Below are 12706 nucleotides of genomic sequence, written 5' to 3'. Positions count from 1 at the left end.
ACGGTGGCATACATAGGTGTTAACCGCACAACAAGGCCCTCGCCTCGCTCGATCTGGGAAAAGTGGGCTGCGAATCGGCACTTTTCCAATAGTTGCCCGTGTAATTAAGCTTCGGCGGGCTACATTATGCTGCCGCTGTGTGGTTCATAGTTGGCCAATAGTTCCCCAATAACTCGCACGTGCGGCCACGGGTGTTGCGGCTATCTGATGGGATAAAAATTGCACATCAAACTGTCATTAAATTGGCTGCGCGCGATACGTGCGGCGAGAGGGATCGCCAGAGATAAAACCACCGCCGGCCGCCGATTTTGGCATTGCAGTCACAAAAGAGAGCGCGCGCGTGTTCATGTTCAATGTAAATCAACACTCGGGGATTTGAGGGCTGGGGGCGGCGCGGTTTTTTATTCCGATAAAAAAAATATGTCACGCGAATTCTGCGGGGAAAAGCGTTGCAGGGGCCACTTCTACTTTTTCAAATCTGTTATTGCCGGCCGGGGTGTAAAATGGAATCACACTTGGGGTCAAGAAGAAACAAGAGGAAATTGTTTTGTGCGCTATAATAGGAGATAAGAGGGCGCCGGACGCAGAGGGCTTTGCAAAAGTTTATGGTCAAGATATGGAAATTCACAAAAATGTTGTTTTGACCAAATAGTATTGTTTTTTTTCTTTACGTCGTATCAAGTTTTTGATTTGAAAATTGATTTATAGAAGTCATATGTCTCAATCGATTTCTTGAATAAAAATTATGTATGAATGTATTTGGTGTGAAAAATAAAGAATTTCTCGCAAATATTTAGTCAGCACCAGTTGAAATAATTCAGGGTGTCAGACCTAGGCATATATTGAATAACATTCTCAATAAATTAATACTGAATGCTTTAATATTTTATTACACTTTTAGAAATTTCATATAGAGTGAATACAATTATTAAATTAGGGTTTTCCTCAATTCATTAATTCCGTAATGTTTTGATGAACGAAGATAAAAATCCAGTTTAAATTTTCACAGTTAATAATTATGAACTAATATTAGCAGAAAACATGCAATAAATTTGCTAACAAACAATTTATAAAATGAAATATCAAAAATTTTACTATAAAAATTAATTTTAAAACATAAAACAGTTTTATTTATAATTAAAATTACTGCATAATTGCAGGAAGTGATTTTATTTTTTCCACATCAAATAATACAGTTTTAATAAATAATGTATCATTTAAAAATATTATACTTTTCATATCAAAATCACGCAACTATATAAAATTATACCTACGTCTGCGGCGGATGGTTTTTTTTTCATCTCGGAAGCTTCAGCAAAGTTTTGCTAATGGTGGTGCCGTTGTGTCCAACAATTCATTTATTTTCAAAAAAATTATTTTCAACACTTGAATCATTTAATGTAAACAATGTGATTTGGGAAAATAAACAATAATAACGTGTAAATAAATGTGAAATAATGTGATATCAAAATTTTAGCAATAGTTTTTTTAGAAAATTTTTATGTTTACCTTTCAACAGTTTATATTACGCACATAAAAAATTACAGTAGTTTTAGGTAGAGAAATTTTCATTACTGCTGTTTAATATTAATTTATGCAGATGACAAATTGCGACTGCGGTGGTTCGAGTTTAATTTTCGAGAGGTGGCGCGAAACGCGGTGTGGCATAAACAGTTGAGCAAATCACGCGCAAACTTTTTAATTGGAAAAGCAGCCTTTGCTCTGCTACCGGCGCGGCGTCGGTCGTCGAGCAGAGATTTCTCCGGCGGACGATAAATCACACCCCTCGCGGTGTAAATATAAAAATTTTGTCGCCGGCAGCAGCCGCAGCACTCGAGAAAAATGCATTGGACGTACGTACGAAAAACGAGAGAGAACGAAAAGCTATAAATTAAATTACGGCGCGCGGTATACATGGTAGCCGGCGCGGGCCGCTTTTAAATGAAAAAAGTTTGGCGTGTTTGCCGACGACTTGGAGAGTTATTGCAACTAATGCGATATGAATGAGATTGAATTTTTTTCATTCGACGCATATCAAATGAGCGTCCTCTGAATAACAAATGAAATAGAAACCGAGCGATTTTCAACTTTTTAAATCGCCATTTGGGAACACGTTAGAAAAATTATTCCGCCGGCACGACACTCGCATCTGCGCTTTCTGCGAATTATGGCACCCCCATCTTTTGCCTCCCAGCTTTTTCCAACGTCAAGAGGGCAGAGAGCAAAAGAGCCAAACTATCAGAAGACAGGGGTAGAGAGAGAGAGGAACAAAAAAAAATGCGAAATTAAATAAAGTAATGATGTTTTTATGACTAAAGTCTTTCTTTTTCTCTCGCCTCTGCGCGAGGGCTGATTTAATTTAGTTGGCGTTTTACTTGATGATGGATGATCGGGGGATGATATTATTTTGCGCCATTATGAGCAGGGGGTGCTAATAAGGTTAAGGCGCGCAGTGAGCCGTGCCAAGTGCATTAAACCGGCGACAGCGCCCTAGCTCTCGTTGTGCTTTTAACGCAAATTAAACGGCGCCTGATTAAATCACGCGCGTCGTCACATGCCCTGCTGGCTGCTCTCTACACTTTTGTGTGTCGCGCACAATGAAAACAAATCTGCGTCGCGCGCTGGGGTGTGTTATTCACCACCGTGCCACATTATTTTAAGTGCGCGTGTTTATAGTGCTGTTAGCGAAGATTAATTAATTAAGAGCTGTATTTATGTGTGTCATTGCAATCAGTGAAAAAATAATTGAATTTTTCATACATCACAAAAAAAAAATATCAACCAGATAGATTTTTTAATTATCTAAATAATTAAGTGCATAATTATGAATTTAACAAACTACTGCAATAGTAAAAAATTAAATGAGAAACTTAATTAAAAATAAAATTTAATTATTTGATGCATGTAAGTACTGTATGAAAAATCATTATAACAACCAAATAAAATTTAGTACATAATGCAATTTTTTATTAAAATTAAGTTTAAATAAACAAAAGTTGAATTTTTTTAAGAAGGTAGTTAAAAGTAAAACATATTATTATCATTTAAGTTACAAGGTTGGATTTAAGCGCTCACAGGATTTTACTTTTGAATATCATTTTCCTTTTTATAAGGATCTCTTGATTCAGATTTATATTTTGTTAATAAATGAATTGATGTTATAAAAATAGGATATAAAGATTAAATCAATATAAAACAAGACATCATAAATAATTAACAAAATATTATCAAGAACTCTAAATGTTCGAAATTACTGAACCATCAGTTAACAATAGATAATTATATAAAATTTATAAGTAAAAAAATTGTAAGTAAGTGAGTAATAATAAGGATAGATATACTTATATTTTATATTTGATGATATAATTATTTATAACAATTAAATATTGTTTGTGTTTAGGAATAGAAAAAAATAATACAGATTATATTTCATTTTACCGTGTACTGAAGGCTCCTTTATTTGGCAACATATACATGCTGATTGGTACATGATCAGTCGTGTGGACATGGCTGCGTATATAATGCGAACATATACACAATCTTAGTAGTTACACCGCTACGAGTAGTACAATATGGAAACTGACTCAGGACATCAACAGCGGCAGCAACTTTATTGCAATCTTACATAATACATATTTATTAAATTGTAATCCGGACAGATTCTATAAAAAAAAAATCATTCAACATAATATCACCAATCTTTGGTAGCATCACTTTTTCTTTCTCCTCCAAGACGAAACTTGATGAAGCTTAAATCTTTTGGTTAAAATAAGCCATCAGCATGCTTGCTCAATTATAATGAGAATAATTAACTTTTCTCATCTAACGTAAAATTAAAATTGGGAGTATTTTTCTCAGCGTAACTTCCAACTATGTACACGCGACACACGCAACAAAGAGACGAGGACACATTTTATTATTATTATTATTTATATTCCATTTTGCTAAACCGGAGTCTGCACTTGAACAGTATCACCGCGCGGGAAAAACCGCAAAACAAACACTCAATCGGCCTGGGAATAGTTAGTGCTCCTGCTCGTCCAGGTCTTCTTCCGCCTCATCCTCGGCCGCTTCCTGTCGTCGTTTGGCCGTGGCCATTTCGGCCGCGTGTCTCTTCCGCCACTTGGTGCGTCGGTTCTGGAACCACACCTGAAACAAGAGAAACACATCTGTGGTCAGCGAGGGTAGACTTTGCGCCCGACATAAATGCACAGGGGGTTGCATCGGCGGAACCGCAGGGGTCTGATAGCGGGCTTCGGAAGTAAACGTTCTGATTGGGGACATTTCGTGGGAATTGTTAAATTGTGTTAATGGGGGCAGAATTTGTATGGCTTTTGATTGTGTCAAGTGTCCTGTAAAATGACTAATCGCCTATATAAAATATAATCCAAAGAATAAACATAAACAATAGTAATAAGCTCAACCTCCGCTTAATAAAAAATTTATAAGAAAATTTTATAATTGATATAAATTATTGATTTTTTTAAGAAGTATTTTTAAAAATTTCCTTGGAGAAAAATTGCAGTTGTAATATTTATTATAATTAATCATATAAATTTTCAAGATTTTTTTCGATTTACAGAGATGTTATGCTAGATATTATGACTACTTTTTTAAACCCACTTTCTTATAATCTTCTTGCATAAATTGAGAGTGAGATCAAATTTAGTTGCAATTTTACTTTATTTAAAACTTAAACCGCTAAAATATCTTATTATTTTTTAAATATTTGTAGTTAATAATTATTTTCTTCAAGTGTTTCAGATACTTTCCTGAATATTATTATCACGAATTATTATTAAATTATATGAATTCATTAAAATAGAAGTAACTTTAAAACATAGCATTTAACCACTTCTAAAATCCACAAGAGAGTAAAAACATAATGAGCATCATGTGAAATAAATCATTTTAGAAGCACAACGTGGGGGGAAGTTGCGACTTTTTCCTTTTAAGATTAGCATGTCTGTAAGTTTTTAATTCTCGAAATCCCTCTCTATTCCACGTGATTAAATTTTGGATTCAAATTATCCGCCAGGGTCACATTTGCCCTCGTCGCCGGAACCCCTTGCATGGCGAGTGAATTAAACAGGGCCGTCGGAATATTAGTCAGCTCCTCCAGAATCTGCATGTTTTCCTCAACGGCCGGGCGACGTCCATTTTCGGAAGCTACACCACTGAAAGGTCGGAATTGCCCTCTCGGGACTCAATAACACAACCCTCGCCAATGCTCATTATTCGCGTGAAATTTTCTCCACCCCAATTCGGTAGCGAAACGCGGCAGCTCGGGACGGCGCCGCGTATTTTAATTAAGATAAAAAAAAGTATATAGTGTGCGCTGCCAGCTCGCTTTTTCTGGCGAGAGATGATGACACCCTGGGTGGGTATAATGAAGGCACGCGCAATAATGCACAAGATTTTTTTAATTAGTAGCCGGGCGCAGGCAGCCCGGGTGGATGGAAAATGAAGTGGCGTGCGGCGCCCCTGCACACTATAAAAGCGGCGTCTCGGCTGGAAAAAAAGCGCCGCGCCACCAAGGCGAAAAAAGAACCCTCGCGATTCTCTGCCGGACTAATAAGGACGCGCCAGCGAGCTTTTTATGCTTGTTGCCTTTTTTATTGTTATTTCCAAAGCATGAGCATTAACTTTTTGGACACTGCCAGCCAGAGAGGCAAATGAAACCATTACGAGAAGGGGTAAGCATGGAGCTGCTTAAAAACTTGTTTTGTACTAAAGCATAACATTTCTTATACCACGGAATTTACTACTAAGCTGAAACTTGCTTCAAAATTTCTATATAATGCTTCAGTAAAATTGGTCTTTCATGGTAAATTAATTTTATTTTCAAACATATTTTGAAAATATTTGAGATAGATTTTATTATTTTTTAAATTAAAATCTTTTGCCTATCAAAGCTAAAAACTCTTTCTTGGCCAAAATTTCGCAAAATTGGTATACCTAGTGTTATTATTAAGTACAAGTATTATTACATGGCCCCCTTTCCTGTTTAAATATTTCTTTTCTTCACTATCACAATTTGTAATTTAATTTTTTTTTTAATATAATATGTACTTGTCAGTTTCTGTACACTTTCAGGTTTCTTTGTGTATTCAATGATTGTATACATTTTAATGGAGGATAAATAAGTTTATAGATCATAATGGATATTTACCTTGACTTGTGACTCGGACATGTTGAGGGCGAAGGCGAGTTTCGCTCTTTCAGGGCCGGCGAGGTACTTGGTCTGCTCGAAGGTTTTCTCCAGGGCGAAGATCTGCTGGCCACTGAACGTGGGCCGCGTGTGCTTCTTCTTGGGGTCCTTGTCGGGGTGCGACGAGCCCCCGGTGTGCGACTGCTGGTGCTGATGGCCGCCGCTCTGCTGCGAATTCCACACTGCAACACGCGAGAGTGCCGAATAAATTATTACACAACCGTGATTCTGCGCATTATTTAAATCCGGCATCAAAATAAGTATAAATAAAAACTCTTAGCAGCGAGTCTCACTTTAACTGCTGCCAGAGAAAAAGAGCAATAAAGAGTGGCATTAAAACATTGTGCCTGTCGGCCGGCCGGCCAGCCGGTCGGGAGATTTCGAGAGAGAGGTCATCACGCTTTATGTTGCGCGCGTCCAACTTTTGAATGCGAAATAAAGATGTTGTAAAGGCGTTTTAGACCATAACTCATTCTGCTTAGCACCACATAAAACTGGCAAATGTAATATTAATCAGAGTTTTAGAAAAGGCTGACTGACTGAGAGAGTGAGGAGATAAAAGAGAGATGTGATGTGGCGATTGTAGAATTTATGAAAATGCCTGAATGGCAGTGCTAAACTTAGCCAAACGTTGATAATCAGATGAGATTAACAAAGAAAGAGAGATAACTTTCTAAAGCATTATTTTTAATAAAAACAATTTTTTGACTCGTGCGTACCGCATTTAGTTATTGAAAATAAAAAAAACTAAATTAACAATAAATAATACCAACTTTAAATAAAATATTTATCTTATAACCATTTTAAAATTACACAAATATTTAATTTTTATCTCAATTATAAATTATTACTGCAGATTGTGAATATTAGGATTAGGTAACATAATTAAATTATAAAACACTGCCACATTAAGTAAGATGAGCAAAAAAGGTTCTCAAAGCCTATAAGCCAAGGAGACATTTGGTGCTAAATTTTCTCAGCGGTCAGCGCTAAATTACAAGATGACTTGCTAATGGACTCGCCGCGCCACATGATTCGCACAATTTACAAAGACGTTAAGCAGCCACCGAGCGCGTCGCAATCCGCACGGTTAAAACATATATCGCGCGTCTGTCTCTTTTGCAATTGTTGCAAACGCCGCAGAAGAATAAAATAATAATGCGGACGAAGTGTGGGGTTTATTTTGATGGAAAGTGGTACGTGTCTGAGGAGAAACGGTGCAATAAATCGTAAACATGCAGAAATGCAGAGTTCCGCCTCCTCTCACCCAGCAACCATATGCGGCCCCCGAGAGCGCACAATATTGATGAACTACGCGTGTTCCGAATGTTTAAAACGCGCCCCAGAGTACAAGGCGCACACGCAAAGCCATGAAATCAGCACCACACGGATTTCAGTTCAAATCTTTGTTCAAGTAAATTTATTTAGATCTTATTCCCATTAAACTTTTTATTGTTTTATGGACAAATTTAAATTATTTAAGTTATTTATTTCCGTAAAATTGAATAAGGGTCACAAAAGAAATATTGGATTATTTCAAACTTACCAGCATGTGGCGACGTCAGTCTGTCTCTCCAAGCCAGAGGATTGGCAACCAAGCCCTGAAGACCTGGCCAGTAAATTACGGGGTTGTTTCGGCTGAGGGGTTGATGCATGGCAGGATTAAAGTACATGTTTGCTGCCGCTACCTGTAATCAACAGAAACGAAAATCAGGCATAGTAAAACCCATAAAATAATCAGATTTAAAAAAATTTAAAATGATAAAAGTTTCTTAAACAATAATTATTGAGTCTCAGACTAAATCTTAACGCTGAAAAATAGAATTGTAAAATTTATATAAGGTTAAGTTCCTCTGGATTCTGAACCCAATAAAAATTCTTTGCAACATAAATCTTGAATTCAAAAATAAATCAAAAGAATTAAAAAGCAGACTTTCATTAACAGAATGATAGGATTTCTATAAGATATTTCTGATAGGTATAGCGGTCTCCAAATAATATTTTCCTTTAATGAGATGTTGATCTTATTATGTTTTAATCAGGTCGGCTTTGGTTCCATTTTGTATTTTCAATCGATTTTCTAATAATTTCTCCACAGGAATTGAGGTTTTGTTTGATCTCTTGGGAGTAAATAATATGCAAAAAAGCAGTGGTTTTGAGCATACGAGAGACCATTTGGTCACATTGGCGCGCATTAAAAAGTGTAGCCCGCACACTTTTCCGGCTCGTTGACCAAGCACACCCAGCGCGACGTATCAACTTACAATGTAAAGGCTAATGATGATGATACGTCTGGGAATTTAGGGCCCAGCGGCTCTCCTGCTCACTCTGTCATCGCCCACAACAGGAAACATGAAGGCACCCCGACCGCATAAGAATCAAAGTGCGCGCGAGAGAAACTCGAGATCGGCCCCGCCGGAAAAGAGATCTGAACCCTGCACTGCTCGCGTGGGAGATTTTTCTATTATTGCGTGCCACTTTTCTACTAGTGGCGATCGAATCTGAATATAAAAATATACAAACCGAAATTAAGCTGGGAGGGGAATTAAGAAGCTGCTCTCATTTTCGAGCTGGCTTAATGTATCATGTACGAGGCGCAAGGCTCATTAAATTACATTAAAATCATCGCGGAGCGGCCGGAGAGAGAAAAACCGCAAGTGCGAGCTGCAGATTGTATTTCGGCTTTTATTTCCTGACGCCAAATTGCATAATAATTTTTTTAAGAGAGGCGTTGTACACGCGTTTTTTTTTAGCAGCGCGGCAGACAAATAAAGAAACAACTTTTAGCGCTCTTCCAAGACATTTTCTTTTTAGAGAAATATGCATTAATTGCATAGTTAAAGCAAAAATTAGGCATGAGGCTGTAGTTAAATTTAACGCTTCATATAATACAACAAATTTATACAAATCAATGAATTTGTGATTAAATTAAAAATTACGTTTTTTTTTATAGATTATCAATATTCTTATTTTGATAGTTTTATTGATTTTACGAGTTCTAATTAACATTTTTTTTTTTAAATATGCCATTAACAATAATTTCAATTATTAAGTTTGTGAAAAAATTATTTTTGATAGATTTTTGTGATTTAATGAAGAATCTGAATACAGAAGAATTAATATTAAAATTCACCTTCATTATCTTGGCCATGGTAAAACAGCAAAGCAGGATTTATAATAGTAATAAAATAAATTAATATATACCAAATTAATTCAATTATTATTATTAAGCGTTAGACGTATTAAGAGAGATTAGTAGGATAAGGATAAATATTATGGTAAAATAATAATAAAAAAACAGTCGCAAAATAATTCCAAATGGCTTCATTAATCACACATATACAGACTGAAATCACTAATATGGAGCAAAATTATATTAAGCTACTGAAACCGCCAGAAATTTTATTTAAAATTTCTATAGTATGATATAGGCACGGACAATTCCTTAAAATTAAATTGATCTACAAGGAACAAAATTTTGAAAATATTGGATATATTGGGGAAAAAATTAAAACCTGCTAGGTATAAAATTTGATTCAGAGCAAACTTTTAATAGTTGCATTGGTTAGCGAACGAAATATTAGAATAAAAAAATATACTCACGGCGGCTGCGAGCCTCTGGTTAAGAGGCGGTTGGGGGTTGTGGGTGGTCTGCAGGGCCGAGGGTTTGTTGAGGATGTGCTCGATGCCGTGCGGCGTGGCCGGCAAGCGGGGACTCGAGCTGGCCGAGTTGCCCGGCGGCGGCGTCTTGCTCTCGGTCATCGAGGTGAGCGCCGTCAGGGGGCCCTGAGCCCTGCAGTTGTCCCTCAGGTCGAGCAGCATCGCGTCCGGAGAGAGGTCGGTGACGGAAGGGTCGCTGCTTTTGGCACTCAAATTCATCAAAATCAGCCGCGCATCGGCGAGAGGGATGATTAGGCGGGGGCTATAATAATCGAAACGGGTTGGCACGTCGGGTGCGAACTGGCCGAGCACTGGTCTTCTACTGAAGGCTAGTCCGTTTCTGGCCCGGCAGTAATCGCCACATAATAATAATACCAAGGGTGTATTATTGCTGTAAAATGTAGCTATCATTGGAGCAGTAAAGAGCCTGTTGCCAGACCCGCCCCGGACGCCGATTGGTCGGCGGCCGCGCGCCGGGTGGGGGAAAACATGGCAATTGACTTTTCTACAAGTCGCGGCTGCAGCCGTGCCGCGAGTGCAGCCTGCCTGCGGTGGCTGCATTTATCCTCTGCTACATCATCGGGGGGTGCAAAAAACTACCCCTTGATGTTGTAAGAGCCGAGCTGCTCGTTCTCTTTCTTTTCGTTCGTCGCGCGTTTCCAGCGATTATTTTTGCCGCGGCGGAGAAAACATGACTTTGATTTTATTTATTCGAGCGCTGTGTGGTCTGGCAACAAACAGAGCGGCGGCTGCAACATCATTATCGTCAAGATTTATGAATTAATCTGCCCGTCGAGTGAATTTAATTATAAGCAGCTCTGGAGGCTCTTAAAAGGAGCCTTATACATATTTTATTAAGAAATTAAACATTATCAAATAAATTAGCCAATAGAAAACGCCAATTATTTAGATTTTAATGATATAAATGTTAGCAAGTGGGGAACAATCAGCTTGCACTATTATTATAAAATCTCCTAAATCTAGTAAAGTTAGGCTCACTGCTCAACATGAGGGACGAAACGGTTGCATACCTTCTAAAATATAAAAAATCTTGTATTAATATTCAACCCGAATTTTTACGGTTTTTTAAAAATAATTATACTTCCTTCAAAGGACTCTAAACGCAAAACTAACTTACGCCATAAAGACTGGGCAAAGACCCTTTTCATCACCACCGCAAAATTAACTAAAAACTACTTTTTAAAAGTTGGTCGGGCCACATATGCTGCCGTGTTCTTTACTGTCTCATTTTTCGAGCCCCGTGTATTTCTCTGTCGACCGTTGCGTGTGGTGATAAGAAGGGTTGGAGCTGCCGCTTTTGTCAATATCATCACCCTTGCGAGCGCCCACCCACGCGGCGGCCGCCCCGGCCAGCAGCTTTTTCGCTCTCTCGCTCGCTCGCAGCACACAACGCAGGGCTATTATTATGTGAGCTAACTGCGATGTTGGTCCATGCCTGTGGTGATACAGTTGGCCTTTAGTTTGCCAATAACGCGCACGTGTTCCCCTGGACTTTGTGGCTATTTGATGGGATAAAAATTGAACATCAAACTGTCGTTACTTACATGTTTAACATAAAGTTTATGGGCGCCGAAATCTGCGCACCGACTGTGCAAAATTCCAAATTGTTTATAGACCGCTGTGTATTTGACCAAAATGTCCCATTTTACTGATGTTTTTACAGCAGCTGCGTGCGAAGTAATTTAATGAGAGCATGCATAGAGAGACCGACTGTTTTAAAATTTCTTTTAGGTACTCTGATAATTGTTAGTGTGCGTGTGTTTTTTCTGTTCAAATTAGTGTAGAGTATAGTGTTTTGTTTGTGTTGTAAAGTGTAAATCCAATTATATATAATTTAACAGTAAATTCAATGTTTTTGCATTACACCAAATGAATAAATTTTAAGATTTGCAAAAATATTGTATCTTTTTTCATGTAAATTAAAAAGTTAAACTGAAAGCAGAAAACCATGAGCACATTGTTTATGATCATTAATACTTTAATATCAGCCAACTTTACTTTAATTTTATTCACGAAAACCCTGACCCTGTTAACAAAAACTGCAATTTAATAGCTTTAAATATCCTTCCCATTAATGTTTTTGAAATGTGTTTTCACATTCTTCTTGTAATCAAGTCAAAGTTTATCGTGTTCCTTCCACAAATGGAATAACAAAAAAGTTTTGTTCTCCTCTCTTTTTCTATAACTTGATGGAAGGAACATTCCCCACCTCTCTAGCTCACTTTTATTGAGGAAAATAAGATTTGATGCCAGAAAATATCCCAGATTCATGGTGCGGAATTTGCCTTTAAAAACAAGTTTGGCTCGCTCGTTTGGAGGGCAGTTTGAGAGATCACATTATCTAGATTACATTATATACTTTGCAGCTCCCTTTCTTCTTTTTCAATGGTATTACTCACGTGCCGCGGATCGAAGCTGCCGCGGAAAGAGCGCCAACTTTTCATGTTTATACGTGCGCGACACATAATTTATATCGAAAGTTTGAGTATGAATAATATGAGGCCGATAGATTTTCCAATTGATGTAACATTCCTACTCGCTCTCCTTCTCTAAAATGTTTTATTGTTTCTCCCTTTCATATTATAACGATGAATAATAATACGAAAAAGGAGAGAGAGCGAAAAAACGACGACGATTCTTTTCCAGCCACCGCTTCGTTCTCTCTTCCCAGCTTCATCCCCATAGAGCTCTCGCGCTATTGTCAAAAGTCAATAAAGCCGTTCCTCTGCTATAAATCTTGCGTTATATGTGTCTGGAAATCTTAACTGGATCATTTATCAGCGCGAATTACTTCACAGAAAATGTATTCCCCCT

At 37.6% G+C, this 12706-nt stretch overlaps 1 protein-coding gene across 1 annotated transcript; it reads right to left on the bottom strand.

Moving 5' to 3' along the window:
* Window positions 1-3450: 3450 nt before the first annotated feature.
* On the bottom strand, window positions 3451-10175 carry LOC132203416 (homeobox protein Nkx-6.2-like). The gene is made up of 4 exons (XM_059631195.1): window positions 9815-10175; window positions 7758-7899; window positions 6173-6393; window positions 3451-4149 (listed from the first exon to the last, which is right to left on the bottom strand). Exons 1-4 carry the CDS (start codon window positions 10088-10090, stop codon window positions 4024-4026), a joined length of 765 nt encoding a protein of 254 aa, XP_059487178.1. The 5' UTR covers window positions 10091-10175; the 3' UTR covers window positions 3451-4023.
* Between the last annotated feature and the right edge of the window lie 2531 nt (window positions 10176-12706).

The sequence above is a fragment of the Neocloeon triangulifer genome, unplaced genomic scaffold (assembly GCF_031216515.1).
Source record: "Neocloeon triangulifer isolate White Clay Creek 2 clone unplaced genomic scaffold, ASM3121651v1 ptg000017l, whole genome shotgun sequence".
Taxonomy (NCBI): domain Eukaryota; kingdom Metazoa; phylum Arthropoda; class Insecta; order Ephemeroptera; family Baetidae; genus Neocloeon; species Neocloeon triangulifer.
The sequence above is the reverse complement of the archived record's forward strand: the minus strand, read 5'-3'. Positions and strand labels throughout refer to the sequence as shown.